This window comes from Sturnira hondurensis, unplaced genomic scaffold, assembly GCF_014824575.4.
Source record: "Sturnira hondurensis isolate 20B ecotype Veracruz unplaced genomic scaffold, ASM1482457v3 Scaffold0020601, whole genome shotgun sequence".
NCBI classification, from domain to species: domain Eukaryota; kingdom Metazoa; phylum Chordata; class Mammalia; order Chiroptera; family Phyllostomidae; genus Sturnira; species Sturnira hondurensis.
The window spans coordinates 3865908-3892232 of record NW_028093232.1 but is presented as its reverse complement, the minus strand read 5'-3'; the positions used below and the strand labels follow the sequence as shown (position 1 = coordinate 3892232).

Here is a 26325-nt window from a genome sequence, read left to right as displayed (position 1 = left end):
AAAGGCTCATGAAACTAATCACAGCATCTACCCAAGAATCTTCTAGTTACCAGCCTTATCAACAAGAAGACAGCCCCCAGAGGGATAGTTTATTTTCAATCTTTATATTCTGACACTATATAACTTAAGACCACATTATCAGGGAAGAAACTGGCAAAAATCACAAACCTGGGAAAAGCAGCCTTCAGGGTTTATAAGCCTTAAGATAAATTATTAGCATAGTTAGCTATATGAAGAGCTACGAGTAAGGAAAACCCAGTTAATACTACAGTAGATAAAGATGTATTAACAGGGATATAAGACGTGTATATTATCATCTGCTATTAATGAATAATAGTAACACATGCCCCTCACATTCCCAGGATAGGGAAAGAGTATTCCAGTTTTCTGCTTAGTGCCTGGGTGTTTTTTTTAAATACTTACCTAGATGGATTTCCTGTAACTTCCTAAAGTATCAAGTTTCACTTTCCCACATGTGCCAATATTTGAAAACAAAGTAAAATAAAAAACAAATTCAAATTAGCCACTTCAGGACTTCCGCCAAGATGGAGGCGTAGGTGGAAACACTGTGCCTCCTCTCACAACCAAGTTTAAAGTCAACAAAGTTTCAGTAACAAAAACGCAGCCAAAACACAGAAAATTGAACTATACGGACATCTGAACCGTTGAACCAGACAGGTAAGAGGGGCAGAGCCAGCAGCAGAGAAGGGTCGGGCAGGAAAGATCTCCCAACCCAGGTGCGCAGGCAGCCATGGGTGGATCCCAGGTGTGGGGTAGCAACAGGAGGACCCAATGAGGGTGCAAGGCAGCAGGTTGACCTCCGTCACACATTCACGCGCAGATAAACCAGCAAAGGAGCGAACAGTGAGACAGACCACGCAGGCCCCAGCAGCAGGAAGCAGCAGAGGGGACTGCCGTTGCCCCCCTTGGACCCCACCCCCACATACAGCGTCACAACCCTGCGACTGGGCCCCCCCATCCTGGTGAACACCTAGGGGTAGGAGGTTTGTCAGCCATAGTCACCATGAGGTTTATATGAGAAAAGGCATGCCATTCTACCCTTAAGTAATCCAAAGAGTTGGAAGGGACAATTTAGTTTCTTGTGTAAAAAATGTCTATAAATGCCAATGCCATTCTTTGCCCCATCACTTCCCTTTATCCTAAACCAACAGGATTCTATTCATTGAGACTTGAGCTGAAAACATGAACGGACAGGCCTCTCTTAGGCAGGGCAAAAGAGGGAAGATGATTGGAGGGTGGGAGAAGATAGATTTCTTTAAGTTTCTGTGCACTGTCTAATGTCTTAAGTATACTAGTGGAACTAAAAACTGATATATACACATAGTCATGCAAAAGGAAGAAAAGTCAGCCTAGGAAGAAAAGCTGAGACTCAGTATCCTCAAATGTGTAATATGCACAAGCAAATCTAAAATACAGAGAATCAAATTATGAAAGTTAAAAAATTAGTCATAAATACCATTGATCTATGGCTTACTTCCCTTTCATACACTTTCTCTTTATCATATATACTGGTCTGCAATAACATCTACTAAAGAGACAGCAGCAAGCAATCAGGGGCTTAAGCTGGATCAAGTAAATACACACCCTGTGACATGGAGATGACAGGAAGTGGGTTTCTCCTTATATTCTTTAGGATACTAGGATGAAGAAGAGACATCTCCACACCATCTACTAACATACCACTATTGGCATCATATCTTAGTGAATGAGATCTGTGCCAAATTATGTAGGAGGATGCTATACTAGAACCCAGTATCCTAAAATAAGGTGGACAAAGTATGCTGATCTGCTTGCTCCATAAATACAAACTTAATCATATCACTACCTCGGCCAACCAAACAAATACTAGGTAACAGATCATCTCTGGTGATAAAGAACAGTAAAAACATACGACCAAACCAGGCAACGCTCACCAAAAACATGTCTAATTTGCAATTTCAAGATCTGGATCTAGGACACTAAGTTCTGGAAAAGAAGTTACTTTGCGGGGAGGTGGGGGGGGGGTTTAAATCTTACTTCTGGTTCCTCCAATTTCTCTCCTATAGATTCAGTCTAAAACTGTTTATATTCTCCAAGTACTAAAAAATTCTGGGCTACAAAAACGGTTCAATTTATGTAGTCTGATAAAGGAATCCTATGCTACTTCCAAATGTAAAAGCTGTGTGGGAGATACATATAAACTAGACTTGAGTAGTTCAATAAACATGTGGTTATTTAAATTAATTAAAAATTCAGTTCCTCACAGGCCTGCGAACCAGAGGATCGCAGTTCAATTCCCAGTCAGGGCACATGCCTGGGTTGCAGGCCAGGTCCCTGCAGGCCAACTCCCAGCAGGGGACACACAAAAGGCAACCATACACTGATGTTTCTCTCCCTCTCTCCTTCCCCTCTAAAGGTAAATAAATAAATAAAATCTTTTTAAAAAAAATTCAGTTCCTCAGTTATACTGGCTACATTTTAAGTGGTCAACAACCACATGTGGCTAATTACTACTACATTAAATAGTAAATTATTCAATAGAACAATAGTCTACAGAATATTTCCATCATCACAGAAAGTTCTATTAGACAGTAGTGGTGTAGACAGCAAAATATCTACATTTCTGGGGCATTTTAATGGTTTACGAGGAAAATCAGAGCAAGCTATTAAAATTAGGATGATCCTGAAAATCAGGATTTAGGGTCAATATGTATGAAACCTATACTCAAAGATGGCATCTCAAAAAATCACAAACCTTCAAGCAGAGTGGTACCTGGAATAAATCACATACTCTAATACAGTGCTGCTCAAAATGTGGTCTACCTCCTGGTGCTGGTCCCCAAACTGTTATCAGCCTGCAGTTAAGTCCAAAAATTGAGTGTTCAGACATTTCCAAAATAATTTTACACTGCTATGCCATTTTTATTGTATTTCATACAAGTACCACTTTGCAATAAATTAGAAATTTAAAAAAGCTAGTCTTTGCCACAGAATCTGAGAAATACCATGCTAGAACATGTATGTGACATGAATGGGATCAGAGAAGAGAGCTCATATAGTCAGAGTTCTGCCAATTACCATTATCTAACTGTAACCCTTTAGAGGTTTAAAATGAGAATTGAAATCTTTTCAATGAAATAAAACACCAAAGTTAACTGACTAAATTAAAGTCATAAAGCCAACTGACCAACAGAACTGAACTGAGTGTGAGCCCTGGCCGGGTGGCTCAGTTGGTTGGAGCATCATCCTGTACACCAAAAGGTTGCAGTTTCAATTCCCAGTTATGTCAGGGCACATACCTAAGTTGCGGCTTTGATCCCCAGCCAGGGTGCATACAGGAGGCAACCGATCAATGTTTCTCTCTCACATCGATGTTTCTCTCTCTCCAAAATCAATAAACATATCCTTGGGTAAAGATTAAAAAAAGAAGAAAACTAGTATTTATTGAGGGTTGAAGTGTCGCTATGTTAGGAAATTTCCAATATACAATTAATTACTCTTCACACAGTGTTAGGTAGGTATTACTCCCATTTTTATAGAGGACCAAATAAATTTAATACTTTGCTCCAAGTCACAAAATAAATTAAGGTATACCATGTTTACTAAGTCTCCTATGGACTGAAAATGAAATCAGGTCAAATATGGAAAAAGACTCTAGGGAAGGAAAGAAAAAGCTAATATCCCTGTAATGAAATGCTATCAAAATAACTCAGGTGGACAGTATAGGTGGGGGACAAATTCCTTTCAGGAATGTGTCCATGTGAGCTGAATAACAGGAGCTATGATGTTCTATTTAGTTAATTTTAATGGAATACACAAACATACATAATTCCCTAGAAAAGTGAAATTACTGCTGAGATTCTTAGACACCTAGTCCTCATATACAAAAGAAGATAGATGAGAACCAGGCCATAGATCCAAGGCACCCTTTCTTGGCCACCTAGCAAAACACAAATTATTTGGGGTTTATAATCATTCTTCCCAATTAATCTGTATATGGTTTAAGAATCACACACTCTGCCTATGCCTCAACTCCAAATTTTTAAAAATTTCACATAATCCAGCAAATACTTCTACTGAATACCTATGGTCTCAGCATCAAGCTGGGCACACAGAGCTGATGTTATATTTCTGGTAAACATTAAATATATAACCTGAAAGGAAGATGAAACACAGTTGTAAGCAAAGTTATGAGTCCTACAGGAGCACAAGTGTTTACTTTTTAGCGCTCAGTTTTTTTCCTAAGCAAAAACATAACCACTGTCAGGTCATTTTCTCCAATGAATTTCCAGAGAAGTCAGTATTTCCATATGCAAATGAAAAATAACCATTAAAAATTCATTTATTCATTCATTCAATTGATTTATAGACAGAAGGGAAAGGAGAGAGAAAGAGAGGGAAAGAAACACTGTTTGGTTGCATATTAATTGCCCCCGATCAGGGACCTGGCCCGGAACCCAGATATGTGTCCTGACTGATAATTAAACAGGTGATCCTTCAGTTGCAGGCTGGAGCTTGATCCACTGAGCCACACCAGTCAGAGCTAATCATTTTTTTCAATTATGGTTTTTCTGGTTTGAAACATTCTTCCCTTAACCCTGCCACTTCAACAACCAAGAGAAATATAGAGTATGCTCAAAAGCCTGAGTAGAAGCTATGAAAAAAATCTGGAAACAATTAGGTTTGTGAAACAATTCCTGCAAAGTATTCAATAGCCAGTGAGGGAGATGATGGTTAAGGACTGTGCGAAACAAAACGTTATACTTCGACTAGTAGCCCCTAAGCTGCTCTAATGTTGCAAAAACAGTACTTTACCTTTCTGGAAATTGAAGAGACATTCAAACCAAATCTTTGAGCTCTTTCCTTTAGCTTGTCCAGGTTAACCTACAAAAACATGGGGGAACCAAAAAAAATGAAAACAAAAAACCTGTATTAAAAAATCAAAACAGAAAGTACAGAAGGCAGAAACTATGGTCCACAGACAAGAGTTAAATAAGACTACAACATCAAAGATAACCCATGTGCAAAATTAGGAAACTAAGCTGCAATCATCCATGCCACTAATCATTACAAGGCCTTTTCTGGAATGTAGTGAAAGATTCACCTCTGCCTCCTTCATTCCTCAAAGGTAGTAAGAACCTGAGGAGGGGATTTAAGATCAAAGTAGGAAAACACTGGTGGAAAAAGCAAACAAATGTCTAAATCATCACCTCCAAGTATGTCCACCATTCACAGTAAAAAATCATTAAGTCCTATACAGTCTGGGCAAATAGTTCTTGATTCTATCTTCTGGCAAAAAGAAATGATCTCTACGCATCTACTTTCTTCAGAAGACAAATCTACTACCATACTTCACTTTTTTTTTTCATTTTTCTTGGAAGATTTGATATATCAAGACTTATTATCATAAGGATATTTGGGTTGTTTTTTCTTTTTTCATTGTTAGATAAGGGCTATTTTGAATGATTAATGTTTGTAACTGCCGAGGCCACTATGTACAGGCAGAAGACGCGAGGCTTTATTTCTTGGTCTCTTCCTCCTTGGACAAAGTCTTGATGATCTACTTCTTGACCTGAAGCCATTCTACACAGCACTTGTATGCTTCCTTGGTCTTACACCTGCAGGGCTTGGCCTGGTTAGCCAGAAATTTCTGTGTGCCTTGTCTGCCTTTAGCTTGTGAATGTGTTCCATAAGAATCCACTTTAAGGAAAAAAAAAGCTTTTATTTATTTTAAGAGAGAAGAAAGGAAGAGAGGGAAAGAAACACCCATTGGTTGCCTCTCACATGCCCCCAATTGGGGACCTGGCCCACAACCAAGGCCCAGGAATGTGCCCTAAGCAAGAATTGAACCAGCAAACTTCTGGTTGGTGGTTTGATGCCCAACCGACTGAGCCACATCAGTCAGGGCAAGCATCCACTTGTCTTTTTTTAACATGATACTCTCACTTTCAGGTATAGGTTGTGATACATGTGGTGGTCAATCTTCTTAGATTAACTGTCTTCTGAGCAATGGGCAAAGAATTCTCATCCTCCTCATCCAGGTTACTTCCTCGGGCATTCAAGCACTGGCAGTGTACCGTCTGCCTTACCTCACCCATATACCTGCCCTTCTTGCAGGCCAAAGTGTTTTCCTGGCATCAAGCCCAGAAATGGATAATCACAGACTTCCAGATGGAAGACTTCCAGTCCATCTTTGACCAGCTTCCAAATCTGATCATGGGAGTTGGCTTTGGTGATTTCACTGGTCTTACTGGAGTTAAACCCAATCTTCTTTTGCCAGCAAAAGACACTAGAGGTAAGTCTCTTGTGAAGTGTGAGAATACTCATGAATGAGGCCGTAATGACGAAAGTTATTTTAGACATTTTCATTAAGGTGTGACCGCAAGAGCAAGATTTCACAGAACTGAACATATTTCACCACACCATTTGTTTCCATTTTCTAAACAAACTTGGTAGTCACAATGGCCCAGAGGTGTCTTATTCTTAGTCTTTATTTTCCGATTTTACATTTACTAGGGAGTATTTTAAAATACCACTATCTATAAATAGAACTCATTAAGTTGCTTTCACAAATTCTCTTGTGGTAATTAATAATTAGACATCATCCAAAGCCATTTGACAAGACCTAAAACTCTAGTACCATAAAACATAGTGTTACATAAACTGTGCCCTCTAACAAATCTACTCATTTTTCCAAGAGGAGTGGTAGAAAGACTGCTATAGCATTTCTGAAGATGTGGCAATTTTCCTGACCTCTCAGTTAATCTCAAACAATTCCTTTTATTCAGGACATAAAACACTACTGAAAACGGTCACCAAGCTCATATGATCTGAGTTTCCTCTGACCTGGGGAAGAGGAGGAGTGTCTAACTTTAAAACTAACTGCATAGAGTTAAGCTTTGGCTCTAAAGGTATAAAAAAAGGATTCTTACCATAGGCTTGGTGTCAGATGACAGGCCTAAAAAAGAAAAAGGTTTTATTTAATATTTTAAAAAGTCATAAAGGAAGTTGTCTTCAAATGAAATTAGACAGCACAGAAATAGTTTATAAGACAAGTGTCTTTTATGGTGAGAAAGGAAAGACAAATTGCACCCAGAGATCATATCTGCATTCACCAAGAACATAATACAGCCACTTTGGAAAGCAATTTGGCAGTTCCTCAAAAAGGTAACATAAGAGTTTATCATATGACTTAGCAATTCCATTCCTAGGTACCCAGAAAAAAAAAATACAAAAACATACACCCAGCCATGGCTGGTGTAACTCAGTGGATTGAGCACGGGCTGGGAACCAAAGGGTCGCCAGTTCGATTCCCAGTCAGGGCACATGCTTGGGTTGTAGGCCAGGCCCTGAGTATGGGGTGTGCAAGAGGCAACCACACACTGATGTTTCTCTCCCTCTCTTTCTTCCCTTTCCCCACTCTCTAAAAGTAAATAAAAATTAAAAAAAACATACATCCACACAAAAACTTGTATATAAATGTTCATATACAAGCACTGTCCATAGTAGTCAAAAAGTGAAAACAACCAAATGTCCATCAACTGATGAATAAGTTAAGATAAAATATGGCATATCCATACAATGGAGTATTATCCAACAATAGAAAGAAATGAGCCCTGGATTGTGTGGCACAGTGGACTAGTACTAGACTATGAACCAAAGAGTTGTTGGTTCGATTCCCAGTCAGGGCACATGCCTAGGTTGCAGGCAGGGTCCCTGGGGGGGCATGTGAGAGGCAAACAGATATGATATTTCTTTCCCTCTCTTTCTCCCTCCTTTCCCATCTCTAGAAATAAATAAAATCTTTTAAAAAAAAGAAATGAAGTACTGATACATGCTACAACATGAATGAACCCTAAATACATTATGCTAAATGAAAGAATTGAGTCATGAAATAACACGAACTGTATGGATTCAATTTACATAAAGGTAAATTTATAGATATAGAAAAAAAACAGTGGTTACTTGGGGCAAAGGGTGGAAAACAACTGCCAATGGGTACAGGGTTTCTTTTTTGGGTGATGGATATGTCCTAAAATAAGACTGTGATAATGCCTGCACAATCCTATGAAATATAAAAAACAAACCCCCCAAAACAAAAATAGCATACTATATATTTTAAATGAATGAACTGTATGGCATATAAATTCTATCTCAATAAGACTATTTTAAAAAAGAGACAAAAAAGGGCAGAATTACTGAATTAACATTATGGCTTTCTTAAGACAATGTTCTGTACTGAAATTATCACTAAGTAAGTAGTACATTGGCCTATAGGACCAACCCTAATCTAGTCCACAAGTATTTATTTAAAACTTTTGAAATTTTACTTTATCCAATCTTAATTTTGTAATTGGTTCCCTAATACTATAAACTTTTTAAAAAAAATTTATACACTGGAAAAGAAACATCAATGAGCGAGATACATGGATCAGTTGCCTCTCACAGGTCCCCAACCGAGGACCTGGCCTGCAACCCAGGCATGTGCCCTGACTGGAAACTGAACCAGTGATCTTTCTGTTAGCAGACTGGCACTCAATCCACTGAGCCACACCAGCCAGAGCCAATATTTTATGTATGGATTCAACTTTTACTACAACCCATGTGGTAAGAACTATTAGGTGTTTTTATGTTCTCACTCATAAAACTCTAACTCCTTTCAAATGTTCTATTCTTTTAAGAGGTATACTCTGTAGTTCTATGATGTCAGAATTATACAACAATGCTGAAAATGTTATATACACATTATTTTATTTTTCTTGATCAGGACTCCTTTTCAGACTAGGAATTAATCTGAACTTTTCTTTTTCTTCAAATTAGTATCATCTAATGTCAAATAATTTTTGTTGTTACTATCACCAATCCAATCCTATTGTATCTCTTGACATAACTAAAAGCCAGAATTATCTTATTTCTAAAACACAGAGTGATAGTAGACAGAATTTTGCTGGTCTTTTTAAAAAACACAGCAAAACACTATAAAATCTTTGGAGAGCATTTTCTTTTTTTTTAAGATTTTATTTATTTATTTTTAGAGGGGAAGGGAAGGAGAGAGGGAGAGAAATATCAATGTATGGTTGCCTCTCATGTGTCCCCTGCTGGGAACTGGCCTGCAACCCAGGCATGTGCCCTGACTGGGAATCAAACTGCGATCCTCTGGTTTGCAGGTCCGCGCTCAATCCACTGAGCTACACCAGCCAGGGCTGGAGAGCATTTTCTTAACATACTTGAAACTACTAATAGGTCATTAGGAAGACTGGATTGGATTCGAAGACTACATTTAAATTTTAGGTCTCTTGGAATGGGGATTGATTGTATGTGATTTTATTTTTTTAAAAAGATTTTATTTATTTTTAGAGAGAGGAGAAGGGAGGGAGAAGGAGAGGGAGAGAAACAGCAGTATGTGCTTGCCTCTCGAGCGCCCCCTACTGGGGACCTGGCCCACAACCCAGGCATTTGCCCTGATTGGGAACTGAACCAGCAACCCTTTGGTTCACACGCTGGCACTCAATCCACTGAGCCACACCACCCAGGGCTGAGTATGTGATTTTAAAAAACAACTTTCCCCCCAATTTATAACAAAATGCACATTCATTATAGAAATTCTAAAAACAAAGACAAGCAGAAAGAAGTCACTCAAAACTCTACCTACCAGAGATAATAAGTATTAACAATTTAGTATATATTCCTTTAATCTTTTTCCCTTGCCATATATGAATTTTTATTACTAAAATGGGAACACACTGCAAATTGTATAACTTGCCTTTTTCACTTAATATCTTTCTGACAAATAGTCTTCAACATACTTTTTAACATCTGCATGGTCTTCCACTATACCATCGCACACATTTATTTAACCAATTCTCTACTGTGTATCACATTGTGTCCAGTTGCTAACCACTATAATTAATGGATGATCATCTTTGTGGCTAAGTCTTAAAAGTATATCCAAGATTATTTCCTTGTAAATTCCTAAGAAGTTAAGATGGTTGAGTTAAAAAAGAGTCTCTTTCCCTTTACCACTACACTAAACAATAGAACACTGGACAGGTACATACTAATTATATGCTGATTTGAGACACTAGAATAAGCAAGGTACTAGAAACTTCTCTGAAAATGTCCAAGAAAAGGAAAACAAATGTTGGCACTTCTTATTCTCATAATTTCAGTACCTTCTCTAAATTGCCCAGGAAGGCTTAAGTATAGTTTTACCTCAAGCAAAGAGGTAAATGTTATAACCTCTTCTAGGCTTCTAGAGCTAACCAATTTACCTTAATGAGAAGAAATAAAATTTGTTGTGCCAGAAAATAAAACTGTAGAGGTAACCTTCTCAGAAGAGTCTCTGGATGCTTACCTTTTGATGGAACTGAAGAAATCCCAAATCTGTAGAAAGAAAAACAAGCTCAGTTTTAGGAAGCTGTTCACACTCCTGGTCTCCGTGTCAAGTGTACATATGGCACTTCTTGCTTGTGATCTCAAGCCTTGCAATCATCAGCTAATTCTAACAAGCCCATGAAAGAAGTCTCTTTTACTCTTTTTCTCACCAAGAGTCCAGATAATAAGCTAAAAAGAGGCAGTAACAGAATTGGGAGCAGTTCCTGACTTTTGCCTATTACAAACCCCTGCTTGATAATAAAATCCATCTACAGCAATGATATCCAAATCAATAGAGTTCCATCGGTGGAGCCAAAAAAGTATTTCTTTTCAGCAAGGTGTATATCCTACTTAAAGTCAACAACTGTATTTATATCCTGGCTGGTGTGGCTCAGTGAGTTGAGTGCCGACCTGAAAACCAAAAGGTTGCTGATTCAACTCCCAGTCAGGGCACATGCCTCAGTTGCAGGCCAGGTCCCCAGTTGAGGGAATGCAAGAGGCAACCTATTAATGTTTTTCTAGCACATCAATGTTTCTCTCCCTCCCTTCACCTCTAACAAATAAATAAAATCTTAAAAAATAAATAAAGTCAACAATTATGCTTCAAACCCAGGATTACAGCCCTTCACCTTCATACCAGCACTATCTCAGGTTTGAAAGGTTGGGGACACTCACCTAGCTGCCCGGGCAGCTTTCTTACTCTCCAAGCTCACAGGTACATTGAATCGTTCAGCTCTCTTCTGCATTCTCTAAGTGATAATGGACAAAAGAAAGGGAAAGAAAATTTCAATTTCTGGATTCCTACTTTTAAGAGAAAAGTTGTAGCCCTGGCTGGTGTAGCTCAGTGGATTGAGCACAGGCCTGTGAACCAAAAGGTCGCGGTTCAATTCCCAGTCAGGGCACATGCCTGGGTTGCAAGCCAGTTCCCAGCAGGGGCCAATTCCCAGCAGGGCATGCATGAGAAGCAACCATACATTGATATTTCTCTCCCTCTCTCCTTCCCTTCCCTTCTAAAGAAAAATAAATAAATAAATTTTTAAAAAAAGAGAGAAAAGTTGTTTAGAGGTGCGTATCTTTAGAACATCAGGAGTAATTTCTTAAGGTCTAAACTGAGAATACTGATAATCCTAGAAGATATTAGGTTATAACCATCTGAGGACTTAACAGTCTTTTCCAAAAAGCAAACACAAAAAGACTATTATTATATTCATATCCTCAAAAACAAAAGAGAAGGAATAAAATAAAACCCACATTCTTCACGAAGCCAAGAAGACAAAAAGCTATGTCTAGCTGACCTTTGAAAAGGGATCAAAGGAACAGCTTGGTTCCAAAACTGGTGGTACTCTTTTAGTTAGAAATGAGGCAGTGTAGTCCTATGCCACCTTTACTTTAAAGGTACAAAAAACAACACAGATATCAAGTGGAACCTAATTTCAGAGATCTTAACACAGAATCCGGAGAAATTTCAATCTCACCAACTAGTGATTTGTAACTTAAAGGTGATCTCTTCACTTTGTACTTTTTTATCTCTTCCAAGGTACAATCCCCCCAAGACTCCAATCCTAGTTTGCAAACATCCTAAAGAAACCACTAAGACCATAGTTCTATACATAATAAAACCAGGGCTTCGAAGGTATTTATGCTAGCCAAATATTTTCTCAAGTGTAGCTGGTGGAAAAACGTATCAATAGCAAAATTTGTCAATACTGATTATCTACCTATGAGTACATTTTTTTAAGTGATAATACAGAGAGAATAAAGGGTAACAAGTAGAAAAACAGAGAAAGACTGCTCTTCTACCAGGGAGCATAATACCTACCTCAGTCTGTGGTATTTCAGATGTAATTTTTACCACTTTCTTTTCTGATGCCCTGAGAAGAGGAAAAGAGATTTTTTACATTAAAAAGCTGATATACTAACCCAAAACTTTAGAATTGTAGAAGAATTCACTCAAATCATGTCCTCTGCCCCATATCTTCCACCCATTAGTCCAAAAACCATGAAGCCAATTATACCTTCAGTTCCTAGGACTGTCACCTATTTGTAAGAGTTCACTAACAGACTAAGCTACATTACTAAAGTATGTGGAAGTTATTAGGAAAGAAATCTGGTTAAATACATTGGGCTGAAGGAAAGTATTCAAAGAATACTAGAAACCATTTGACTTACTTTTAGGAACTTTAAATTTACTTCTGGACTAGTAACTATTCCTCCAACCCTCATTTAAACACCAGCTCTCAATTTTCATCACAAAAACAATGTGTGCTCTACATGCTCCTGTTTTTTTTCTTTTACAAATCCTTTATTCTTTCCCTGAAGACTGTAGCTTCAGCTAGAACAATCAAAGTGGGACAAATAAAAATGCCAAGGGAATGGGGAGAAAAAAGGCTAAGGGAGTCTGAATTAGGAAAACATGTTAAGTTACCAGTCAAAGGCTTAAGAGAAAACAAAAGAGGGGGGACCATAGCGGTGGGAGACAAAGTTCGGAAGTACCCAAGATAAATGGAAGGGCATTAACCTTCCACCAAACAACTCCCATAAAACTGTGGGTCATAACCAGTCTCATTAAGGTCCCTCATTTAGAGACATGGGCGGCTTTTGTTCCAATATCCCAGACACTTTTCCCATTTGATGCCCTGAAAGGTAGTAATGGTTTAATGGCATTTTCAGAGGAAGCAATTCTGGAACAGGAACTTACTCTCTCTTCCATCCTTTTGTTGGATGTCCCAGAACTGACAAATAAGCAATTGGTGCCCCCTGCTGACCATAACTAAGTCCTACAATATTTAACTGATTTGACAAGGAAATACAAAAAAATCAAATGAAACAAATATTTTTGGAGATCCTCAAGTGAAAGATAATGCAAGGGGGCCCTGGCTGGTGTAGCTCAGTGGATTGAGCACAGGCCTGCGAAACAAACAAAGATAATGAAAGGGGACCTCCTTTTGAATGTTCAAAGGACCTAAATTAGCCCTAAATACTGACTTCTAAAGAAATTTTTGAATTTTTCCCATTTCCTGGTCACCCTTCCTTCCCCAACTCTCTGTCTCATTGAAGCAAGAAGGGATACTGGAGTTTAATGTTTTTCTTGAAGTCCAAGGCCATGAAGAAAGCAGTTCTTTCCACCAACCCCAGGTTAATGACTTCCTTCACATTCCTGTCTTAAACCACAATTACTGCAGTATACCTCAGCAAAAAGGGAACCCCAGAGAGGAAGCCTCCTCCTGTTTCATTCTAACGCCCTCAGGCACAATTCAGCACAAGCAATAAAAATACATCACATTCTGGGACTCGGGAAATTTCATCTCTTCACTGAGAAATTTCTCTCCAAAGCATAGCCATATACAAAACACTACCTAAACTAAAAGGACCGAAAACCTTTCTGCACTGTAGATATTTTAGTCTAACCATTACTTCCCTCTAAAAAGCAAAATCACCAACCCCACACACATTCAACTTCCCTGTTTAGAAATTCACTAACAAAATTAAAACCCTTTAAACAAATCACACATTTTATACATTCAAAGGATAATGAACTTCTACAAATTTTCAATTTCATTATTTTTATTTTTAAAATATTTTAAAGAGTTTATTTATTTATTTTTAGAGAGGGGAAGGGAAGGAGAAAGAGAGGGTAATATTAACGTGTGGTTGTCTCTCACAGGCCCCCTACTAGGGACCTGGTCCACAACCCAGGCATGTGCCCTAGACTGGGAATCAAACCAGTGACCTCCTTGGTTTGCAGGCCAGTGGTCAATCCACTGAGCCACACCAGCCAGGGCCCAATTTCATTATTTTTTTAAAAAATATTTTTATTTATTTATTTATTTTTAGAGGGGAAGGGAAGGAGAGAAGGAGAGAAATACCAATGTATGGTTGCCTCTTATGAGTCCCCTGCTGGGAACTGGCCTGCAACCCAGGCATATGCCCTGACTGGTCATTTTTTTTTTTAAATTTTATTTATTCATCTTTAGAGGGGAAGGGAAGGAGAGAAGGAGAGAAACATCAATGTATGGTTGCCTCTCATGCGTCCCCTGCTGGGAACTGGCCTGCAACCCAGGCATGTGCCCTGACTGGGAATCGAACTGCAATCGTGTGGTTCGCAGGCCCGCGCTCAATCCACTGAGCTACACCAGCCAGGGCAATAAATAAAATTTTTTAAAACAATAAATAAAAATCTACTTTCTACTTTAGTACTTTGTCCTCCCCTACTCTCCTATAAATCAAAAAGGAAGAGAGAATAGTGTTACACAAATAGTGAGACACAAAAATCTCTGGTCAGCACCCTCCTCTGTTACAAAATCCTTTCTATGCAGAGAATCTGTATGATTCTCTATACAGAAAGAGAATCATTTATTATGGTGATACAAGGCTAGGAGACCTACACTTGGTCTGGGCTTGAAGTCTCCTGGTCCTAATCATCTATCATCTATTACGGAACCCAGAGACAAACTATTTTGCTTCACTGAGACTATATACTTGAAATGAAATAGACTCTTCTGAAAATGTGATGTAATGAGAAATTTTAAAAAGCCATAAAAGGTAAACAAAGCGAAACACTATGCCCCCCACCCAAAAAAACCCCAGAACTATCTGTTCTATACTCAGATTGTAAAAAAGATATAGTTACACATCAACAGTTTTTTCAGGGGGTTCTTCCTCTTTGACAGGCAGTTCTATGGGCTTTGGTTCTTCTTCCTGAAAATAAATAAAACAAGCTGGTTAACATAAATCACAAGTAAAAACCTGTCAACAGAAGACTGTAAGAACTTCAAAATGAATCAGTCTTTCCGAAACTTCATTCCCCTACTACTCTCCCCTAGCAAGTTAGCGTTTAAGTCTTCTAATGATTGATGTTAAGCAATGTGGCCAAGGCAGCGGCACACTACCAGACCAGTCACTAACCTTACTCTCTCCAACTCACCTCTGTTTCATCTCCCAGTACATCTTCTTCATTTGCTTCCTCTTCAGCTAAAGAATATTAAAATATTCAGGTCAAACCCTGCTTCATAACCACATTGATCATTGTACTCAGGCTAAAATTACAATCATTTTGTTTTCCCCAAATAAAATTCAATAATAAAAGCAAAACTAATGTTCATAAAATTTGATCCACATGGAGGAAATAAAACTGTTTTCTCTTCCTAACGTTAATATAAAGTTGAACTCCAGATGGACTGAAAAACTAAATTGATGAGGTCAAGTTTAAACATTAATATAATGTAATGTGCAAGAATACCTTTAAGATTTAGTAGTGGGGGAAGATTTCTTAAAACAAAACCCAGAGGTAAAAGCAATATGGGAAAAATTTCAATTTTTCAAAACTAAGGAAAAACACCATCGAAAAAGATACAAATTATAAAAAAGATATTAGTGTCTAAATGTGGGAATAGTTACTAGAATATAAAAGAAAAGGCTTGCAAACTAACAAGTGAATGATGAAAACCCCAAGACAGTAATGAGTAAAGGAGAAACTCAAATAACCATAAACATGAGAAATGTTTAAACTTTTTAATAATTAGAGAAATGCAAATTGAAATGACCTACAGATTAGTAAAAATTAGGCCACTTGATAGGATAGGATAGGATAGATTTGTGGAGGCAAGACAAGAATCTTCATGCACTCTATAGACTTACAGAGCAAATTCTGTAAAGGAATTTAGCAGTGCTTAGTCATAGTAAGTATACACTTACAAATAGGTATTTATCAGCAACCCAAGATATAAATCCCAGAAAGACTCTCACACAGAATATTAAGGAACAGGAAATAAGTAGTTCAGGAAGCAATACAGATGTCTATCACTGGGTGAAATAAAATGTGGTGGATTCTACACATTATAGAATACTATGCAGGAATTGGAATGAATAGACTGATTGACAACATAGCCACAGGCCACACGAACACATCTTAAAAAACAAACAAACAAACAAAACACAGCCCGGTTGGTGTGACTCAGTGGACTGAGTGTCAGCCTGCAAGACAAAGGGTCGCCGGTTTTATTCCCAGTCAGGACACATGCCTGGGTTGTGGGCCCAGTTCTCAGTAGAGGGCATGAGAGGCAACCACACATTTATGTTTCTTTCTCTTTCTTCCTCCTTTCCCTTCTCTATAAAAAATAAATAAATACCCACAGTACTTAGAGACCAAAAAATACATATCGAACTCATTAGAACAGTTGTTTAAGGCAGATGGGATAAAAGGAATGGGGATAAAAGGGAATAAACAAAAATTAAAGAGGAAACTTGTACAACCTGGGATGACAGCATACCTTAAATAAAGTGGTCTTTTTCTTTGTTTAAACTTTTTCCTTAAATCCTCCACTGAGTATATGTTTATTGATTTTAGAGAGAGGAAGAGAGGAGGATGGAGGGAGGAGAGCTGGAAACATAGATGTGAAGAGAGAAACATTAATTAGTTGCCTCCCATACACACCCCAACTGGGGATGGAACCTGTACAGGACAATGCTCCAACCAACTAAGCCACCAGGCCCAGGCAATTAAATTGTTTTTAAAAGGCAGAATTTAGCCCTGGTTGGTATGTCTCAGTGGACTGAACGTTGGCCTGCAAACCAGAAGGTCGCCAGTTCAATCCCAGTCAGGGCACATGCCTAGGTTGCAGGCCAGGTCCCCTGCTGGGGGCATGCAAGAGGCACCCAAGCGATGTTTCTCTTGCATATTATGTTTCTCTCTCTCTCTCTTTCTCCCTCCCTTCCCCTCTCTAAAAATAAATAAATAAAATCTTCAAAAAATAAAAAGGAATTATAAAATGTCAGAACTAGAGGTTACCTAAGTTCACAAATTTCAAGGGTAGAGACACTTGTCCCATTTCATAGATCAGAACAGACAAGTGTAAAGAGTAAGCCATGTAAACAGTGACTGTCCAAAGATGCCTAGTAAATTTCTGGCACAAGAGAAATCACAATTCATATCTTCCAATTCTCAGGCTAATGATACTTGTTTTACCATACTTCCTTTTAAATAATTTGCTGAAATAAAAAAATTGCACTGTATTAAGGGGGGGAGGGGGAAGGAGTGCTTCTTTGCATTATGACCACTGGATAACTAGGAGTTTTCTTGATACAGTTAATGAAGAGTTTATGCCACCAAAAATATAAAGGAAAAGAAGAAATCTTCCATATGGCAGAGTCTAAAAATCAGTACCCTTAGTCATACCACTCTAACTCCAGAAAGCACTCACCATGCTCTTCAAGGTAGGCCTGGAGCCTGTTGATGAGATCTTGTTTTATTCCCTTAGTCTCCAAACCACGAGCAAGACATTCCTGCTTTAGTTCAGCAAGCTGAGAAAAGAAGAGTAAAACTTTTCCTTAGTTAATACAATGAACCTGATTAAAAAAAAAAAAAGTACAGCTGACCCTTGAACAATGCAGGGTTAGAGGTGGTGACACCCCATGTAATTAAATATCCACGTCTAACTTCTGAATCCCTCAAAACGTAACTACTGACTGCCTTGGCCAGTGTGGCTCAGTTGGTTGGAATGTTGTCCTGTACACCAAAAAGTTGGGGGTTTGGTTCCCAGTTGGGGTGCATCCGGGAGACAACAAATTGATGTTTCTCTCTCACACCAATGTTTCTGTTTCTCTCAAATTAATAAACACATTTAAAAAACGTAACTACTAATAGCCTACTGCTGACTGGAAGCCTTACCGATACAGTCAATTAACATTCATTTTGCATATTACTATATACTATATTCTTATAGTAAGCTAGAGGAAAGAAAATACTAACAATAGAATACATTTACAGTACTGCACGTATTTATTGAAAAAAAAATCCAAGTATAAATGGACCTGAATAGTTCAAACCCATATTGTTCAAGGGTCAACTGTAGTTCTCACAAAAAAGAAAAATAAGTTCAATCCCAAACAACTGCTCTTAATCCTACCAAGCCTCTAGGTCCATGAAGATAGTCCACTTTCTTCTAATATTCAATATGTAAGAGGACTTTTCTAACACATGACGAAGAACAAACACCCTACTGTAATAAAATTCTGATCTATTCATGCAACTACTTATTATTATAAATCTTTAGCATTTTTGATAGAAAAAGATTTTCCTCCCTAAAATTACTGTACCAGCTAGTTAATGGAGTTATTCTTTAGGTATAAAATCTAATTATCTAAAAGCAGACTCTTCTGTTATTCCAGACCTTTCACTGAAATTTTCCATAAATATGCATTCAAGTCCAACCACTATAGAATTAGGTAAATGTGTTAGCCAGGTTAATGTCAACAATGAATCAATTAAAAGATCTGTGTCAAAATGGAAAAAAATATTTAAATGCATGTCAGAGTTCTGTTGAAGATTTTTAAATCAGTACTTGACTAAAGATATAACAGGTATGCTTACCAACTCTGCAGACAATAGGAGGAGGAAGAACTGATGTATTACTGACTGAACTAAGCTAAGGGTAAGGGGAGAGTTCTTTAGGGAGAAGAATGAGTCAAAAATAAAGATTCAATTTAGAAGGAATAAGATATACCTATAAAAGTACTATAATAATATTCTAAATTTAAATTGTTCTAAAACCAGATGAGCAAGATCTGGCTCAACAGTACTCAAAGAATCAAGACCTCAGGGTTTTAGATGATTATTAAGTGCAGAAGGTTAACAATATGATTTGCTACCAAAGTAATTCTAGGTTATGGCTAACTGAAAAATAGAATATATTAAATGATGTAATAGCCTTACTGGGCTCCAGATTCTTATTTAAGCATAATGATATGCTAATCCAAAGAAAACAAGGAGGAAAGGCCAGAAACCCTATATACAAATCAGTGCACAAATGTCATAGATGTTAGCCCTGAAAGAAGATTTTACTTGTTTTGAAGTATAGATTATAGGCCAACCATTAGAAGTGTGAAAGCAGATTCCTACAGAGGAAAAAACTTTTTGAAAATGGAGAGAAGCAGCTTTTCTCCCTCCTTACAATAACTGGTTGGGTGGAATATTCAGATGAGTGGGACGTGTAGGCAGGAATAATATAGGGGGGAGCAAAAGTAGGTTTACAATTGTAAGTATGTGAAACAGTTTATACTTGTACTGTTAATAATTATAGTATTAATTTCCATACGAACAACTGCAGATCTACTTTTGCCCCATCCTAGATGTAAAGATTTGACCTACTCAACAGACCTATAGCACTCTCTATTGAAAATATGGTAGATAATCACCCATTAATAGTGTGGAGTGGCAGGAAAGGGACTCCAACTGAAGATGACTATGCAGAATGAGGGCCACGCAGGTTTCCCAAGCACCGACTCACTTGTTCAGCTCAAATGCCTGGAACCTAGTAGATAACATTCTCCAAATGCTTTGGAGAACCTAGTAGCTGAGGAACAGAAACCCTTCCAGGCTGACAATGACCTTCTGGGTGCACTCACAGGGTGGGGAAAACGACATTATTCTGTACAAACTGACTATAGCACTGTGGACACTGTGTCTTGGAGGCATCACCTTTACTGACCTTGGGCTTCCTTCCCCCACAAAAAGTGAGACCAAGAAGCCTGCAGACCTGGAGAACTTAAACAAGCACCGATATATGTGCTGGCTTCTTGAGGGGGTCTGGGGTGGCAAGAGGAGTGTGCAGTGACTGCACAGGTTAACATGACCTTTGAAGCCAGACTATCTGGGTTTAAATTCCAGCTTTACCACTAAAGCTGTATAAACTTAACTTCTCTGTGCCTCAGTTTCTCATGAAACGGGGATAAAACAGTACCTTTACCAAAGAGTTGTTATGAAGATTAAATTAGCAAATATTTATAAAGCATTTATTGTAGAATAGTGCTTGGTACCTAGTAAGCACTTTAAAAGTGTTAGAAAAGGGACAATGGCCACTGCCTGGCCTCTAGGGTTTTGTCCAGGAGGAAGCTGTTCCCTGGCATTCACCCTGATGCCAGAAACTTTAGTTTCTACCCTTGTGCCACTGGTGCCCCTTCCAACTGCTGCCCTGGTGCTGGAGCCGAGAGAGAGTAAATCTGCAGATGTCCTCATTCTGTTTCGGGTCCTTTAAGAGGAGACACGTGAGAATCAGAGTTTCTTCCACCACCCCAAACCCCATTGGTTTTTGCAGCCAGAAGTTATGAGGACTTTTAGCTTCCTGACAATGTAACCTTGAGCTGGTGCTCTAGTTTGGGGCTGGGATCCCTTGTTCCCAAGGTATACTTTCCGATTCTTATCTACCACATGTAAGCGTGAGATTGCTAGCTCTACGTCTCCACCTCTCCTACCCATCTGGATGAATATGACTTCCTTAATCCCTTGGCTGTTGGACTTCCACACAGCTCAATTTTCTGATGATTCTGGGTGACAGTTGTTTTGTATTTTGGTTATAATTTTTGCTATGGTTGTGCAAGGAGATGAGCCACATCTACCTACATCTCCATCTTGACTGGAAGTCCTAACACTTTAAAGATATCATTTTGTGTGTGTGTATTCAGGTGGTGTTGGTTGTTTGTCTGCAAAGCAATATAGCTTCTTTATTTTCTGTAACTCCTAATCTTCCTCAGAAGCTCAATTCCTCATTTTCCTCAAATTCAACTTTCTAGCAAGTAAGTTGTTTCCTCCCTTCTTCCTTCCTTCCCAATATTGTACCTAGACAAAGTTTACAAAAACTTCCAGATGAAAGGGAAATGTACACTCAGTCTGATGGTTTTTGCACAGGGAACTGATCTGATACAGTTTGATCTAGACTCAGACCAGACAGAATGGTACAACTGGTTGTTTACATGTGTAGCATTCATCACTGCTGACCACTGACCTTACTATTGCTTTTGGTCACTGAAATCTCAGCCCCCTCACTGGCTCCCAGTTCCTAACCTCAAGTCTCTGGTTCATTCAGCAGTCTTCTTAGCACTCCCCCGCCCTGCCCCATCCCCTCACTGGTCAAATAAAAATGTTACATGTGGTTTTTGCATATAATATTACTTTAGTTATTATACGGTGGGTTCTGCTCATATACTGGGACATAAGTTTCAAAAGTAATACAGATGAGTAAAAACACAAAACAGCTGAAAATGAAGTCATTTCTTCTAGCACATTTCATTTGGGTACTATTATGATAATAGTAAAACAAAAATCTTTTAAAGACTCAAATAATAACTAACTTGTAATATCAACTTGTACCCATTTGTACCCAATATATATGACTTTAAAATATTTTATTTTTAAATTTTTTATTTATTTACTTTTAGAGAGAGGGGAAAGGAGGGAGAAGGAGAGGAAGAGAAACATCCATGTGTGGTTGCCTCTTATGTGGCCCCCACTGGGGACCTGGCCTGCAACCCAAGCATGTGCCCTGACTGGGAATCGAACTGGCGACCCTTTGGTTCGCAGCCCGTGCTCAATCCACTGAGCTACACAAGCCAGGGTGACTTTAATCTATTTTAAAAGAGCTTATTTAAAAAGCAACTTATACTGAGCCCTGGCTGGTGTGGCTCAGTGGATTGAGCACTGGCCTGTGAACCAAAAGGTCACTGGTTCAATTCCAGTCAGGGAACATACCTGGGTTGCAGGCAAGATCTCCAGGTGGGGGCATGCAAGAGGCAATGTTTCTCTCCCCTTCTCTCTCCCTTCCCCTCTCTCTATAAAATAAATAAATAAAATTTAAAAACACTGAAAAACAAAAATAAAAAGCAAGTTATATTCAGTGAGTTATATAGTATGTGAGCTATATCTCAATAAGATTATTTTAAAAGATCAAGTTTAAAAGACCAAGTTATTGCCCTGGCTGGTGTAGCTCAGTGGATTGAGCATGAGCCTGCAAACCAAAGGATAGCGGTTCAATTCCCAGTCAGGGCATATGCCTGGGTTGCAGGCCAGTCCGCAGCAGGGGACGCATGAGAGGCAACCATACATTGATGTTTCTCTCCCTCTCTCCTTCCCTTACCCTCTAAAGACAAATAAATAAAATCCAAAAAAAAAAAAAAAAAAAAGGACCAAGTTATAGAACACTATACATCATACTAACTTTAATATCATTGTAACAAAAAATATGCACAGGCACACACATACACACACCCCTCACTCTAAGTGATGTATATACACAAGATGCCTGGACAAGAAACAGGTAAGTTAATACTGGGAGAAGAAGCTTGTTAAGGGCAAGTATAGGAAAAAAACTTTTTTTTATTTTTAAATATATTTTATTGATTATACTATTACAGTTGTTCTATTCCCCCTTCATTCCCCTCCACCCTGCACATCCCTCCCCCACCCTTCCCCCCCTTTAGTTTATGTCCACGTCTCAAGTTCTTTAGATTCTACATTTCCCCTACTATTCTTGCCCTCCCCCCTATTTTCTACCTACCATCTATGCTACTTATTTTCTGTATCTTCTCCCCCCTTCTCCTCCTCCCACTCCCCTGTTGCTAACCCTTCATGTGTTCTTCATTTCTATGGCTCTGCTCCTGATCTAGCTGTCCTCTTGGTTTGCTTTTGTTTTAGGTGTGGTTGTTAGTAACTGTGGGTTTGCTGTCCTTTCACTGTTCATATTTTTTATCTTCTTTTTCTTAGATAAGTCCCTTTAACATTTCATATAAGGGCTTGGTGATGATGAACTCCTTGAATTTGATCTTATCTGAGAAGCACTTTATCTGCCCTTCCATTCTAAATGAGAGCTTTGCTGGATAGAGCAATCTTGGATGTAGGTCTTTGGATTTCATGACTTGGAGTACTTCCTTCCAGCTCCTTCTTGCCTGTAAGGTCTCTTTTGAGAAATCAGCTGACAGTCTGATGGGAACTCCTTTGTAAGTAACTGTCCCCTTATCTCTTGCTGCTTCTAGGATTCTCTTCTTCATTTTAATCTTGGCTAATGTAATTATGATGTGCCTTGGTGTGTTCCTTCTTGGGTCCAACTTCTTTGGCACTCTCTGAGCTTCCTGGATTTCCTGGAAGTCTATTTCCTTTGCCAGATTGGGGAAGTTCTCCTGTATTATTTGTTCAAATAAATTTTCCACTCGTGGCTGTTTCTTTTCCCCTTCTGGTACCCCTATAATTCGGATGTTGGAATGTTTAAAGATGTCCTGGAGGTTCCTAAGACTCTCCTCATTTTTTTGAATTCTTGTAACTTCACTTTTTCCTGTTTGGGCATTTCTTTCTTCTTTCTGGTCCACCCCCTTGATTTGAGTCCCTGTTTCCTTTCCATCACTATTGGTTTCCTGTGTATTTCCCTTCATTTCAATTAGTTTAGCCTTCATATGTTCCTCTAATTTGTGGCTAAAATCAACCAGTTCTGTGAGTATCCTGATTACCAGTGTCTTGAATTGTGCATCTGAGAGGTTCGTTATTTCCTGGTCACTTAGAGTTATCGGCTTTGGGGCTTTGGGTTCTTCTTGAGCCATATTTTGGTCTGTTCGTGCCTGTTATGTATAAGGAGCAGAGCCCTAGGTGTTCACCAGGGCCGGGCCACCCAGTTGCTGGGTTGTGACGCTGTATGTGGGGGCGGGGCCAAAGGAATGCAATGGCAGGCACCCTTTGCTTCCTCCCACCGCCACTGCGGGCCTCCCAATTCATCCCACTGCTCTCGAATGTGCGACCGTGGTCAGCTGCTGCTGGGTTTGTTGCTGGGGGCCGCTTGGTCCATCTCACGTCTCACTCCCGCCGTCTCGAGCCCTCACTGGGTCCGCCCAACACTACCCCAGATGCCTGGGTGCCTGGGGTCCGGGGATCTTTCCTGCCCAACCCACTCCGCTGCTGGCTCCACCGTTGTCGTTGGACTTCCGTATAGTTCAATTTTCTGTTCTTTGGCTGCATCTTTGTTCTCCAAACCTTTGTTGTATTCAAACTTGGTTGTGGGAGAAGGCACAGTGTTTCCACCTACGCCTCCATCTTGGTGTAAGTCCCAGGAAGAAAACTCTTTACCATATACACTTATACACCTTCAGAATCCTGAGCTTGTACATGAATGACCTACTCCAAAATTTATTTCTAAAATTTTATTTTTAAGGCATTTTCCAGTCTATCTATCCAACCTACAGAGAAAAGACCAATCAATGGACTACATAATACAGTTAACATTAATCATTTACTTCCCTGTGATTTCTTCTGTTTGCTAGTCTTGAATTTTGACTCAAAGCTTTTTCATCTTTTATCTCTTGATATGATTTGCAAACTCTTTGAGGGCAGAGACATTTCACATTATTTATAACATTTCACACAACAAACTCAAATTTATTTTTAAGTACTAATATATGCTACAGTTTGAATGTTATTTCCTCACTTAAACCTGACAACAAACCTAAATATTATGATCCCATTTTATAAGTTAAAAAAATGAGGCTTAAAGAGATTCAATAATCTGCTTAAAAATCATACAGCCAGAAAATAGTGGAGCCAATATGCCAGCTCAGGTCTCTCTGATTTAAGCCCAACCTTAACTACCAAGATGCCAACAACTGCTTTCACATGCACACTCTATCTAACTCTCCATTTTCCTCTTAACCTCTTCTCAGTCTCCTTGCTAGCTCACTAGCTCTTCTACTCAACCCTGTAAATTCAAAATTTACTAAAATTCCTTCTTTGGCCTTTTCATTTCACTTGTATAAAAGGCTTTTCACTTCCCAGAATCAAAATCACTGGCAAATCAGCTCTAATCTCAAAATGTATTTAGAATCTAATCCCTTCTGGTCTTTTTAAATCAAAATTCTTATAAAAATTCTGCAGCCCTTGCACCTTATTATAGAATATTCTTAACAGAGCAGTCACAGTGATCTTTTGAAAATTTAAGTCAGAACTTGTCACTCCTCTATTCAAGACAGAGTCCTAACAATCGCCTATAAGGCTCTCTTGTAACACTTTGCATGCGGTTCCCTCCTTGACCCCCTTCAAGTCACTGCTTAAACATCACCTTCTCAATGAGGCCTTCCCTAGTCACCATATTTTATATTGTAATACCCTTCTTCCCACTGTACTCCCTATCCTGCTTTCCTGTTTTTCTGTACAGACCTTATCACTATTTGACATACCATAAATTTTACTTTAGCATGCCTTCCCACAGTAAAACATAAGCTCCACAACAGCAAGAATTTTGTCTGCTTTGTTCATTGCTTTATCTCCAGAACCTATGTTAGTGGGCACATGGTAGGCACTATATAAATATTATTTTCAGTAAGTCCCAAACCTTTATTATCCACTCTCAACTCTTGAGCTGGAGAACCACACTTCCAACTGGAGACACCTGGAGATACCAAATATCTCCAAGTGTATGTCTCAAATACACTTGAGCCCAAAACTGAACTTATGTTCGCCACTTCACAAAATTGGCTTCTTCTCTCTTCCTCCCAACCTAGACTAAAATCACTACTCAAACTTGGCATCATCTTTCATTATATCCACATCTAACTGAGCTGTAAATACTTACAATTCTATATCCCACATTTCTTTTAAAGTCATTCCTTTCAAAGTAGCCACTACTTACTTCAAGTCTTACTAAGTTTATTTACTTCGTAACTAGTTATTGAGTACCTGCTGCATGTCAAGGATTATTTTAGATACAGAGAAACAATCATAAGCAAAACAGAATTCTTGCCCACAGGAGCTTACAACCTAGTAGGGAAACAAGACAATCAATGATCATGTACATAATACTTAACTGATATATTTTTTAAAGTAGAGTCCTATGAAGGCATTTAAAAAGTGGCCTGACCATGTGAATAGGGAGAACCTATCCTACCTAAGGGTTCCTTGGGTAGATGATTGACATCTGAATGTCAACTAGTAGTTAATTAGATGAAGATGTAGGGAATTCGGGTGGCAGGAGCACTGCAGCCAAAAGCATGTTGTAAGTCTACAGGGTTGCCCAACCTGTGGCCCTAGGGCCACACGTGTCCCAGGATGGCTATGAATGTGGCCCACCACAAAACTGTAAATTTACTTAAAACATTATGAGATTTTTTTGTGATTACATGTCACAATGTACTTAATGTACTTAAAGT

The 26325-nt window shown here is 38.7% G+C and overlaps 1 protein-coding gene and 1 pseudogene across 2 annotated transcripts in view; both read right to left on the bottom strand.

Annotated features, from left to right (window-relative positions):
• SARNP (SAP domain containing ribonucleoprotein) overlaps window positions 1-26325 on the bottom strand; it is a 55090-nt gene that overhangs the window by 25610 nt on the left and 3155 nt on the right. For both annotated transcript variants that reach the window (XM_037030068.1, XM_037030069.1), the window contains exons 2-9: window positions 17574-17673; window positions 15299-15345; window positions 15005-15072; window positions 12194-12245; window positions 11050-11123; window positions 10355-10383; window positions 6933-6958; window positions 4816-4884 (exon numbers count right to left, since the gene is read on the bottom strand). In XM_037030068.1, the coding sequence (XP_036885963.1) occupies window positions 4816-4884; window positions 6933-6958; window positions 10355-10383; window positions 11050-11123; window positions 12194-12245; window positions 15005-15072; window positions 15299-15345; window positions 17574-17673 (465 nt within the window). The remainder of the gene's footprint in view (window positions 1-4815; window positions 4885-6932; window positions 6959-10354; window positions 10384-11049; window positions 11124-12193; window positions 12246-15004; window positions 15073-15298; window positions 15346-17573; window positions 17674-26325) is intronic.
• On the bottom strand, window positions 5363-6918 carry LOC118975876 (60S ribosomal protein L19-like; annotated as a pseudogene).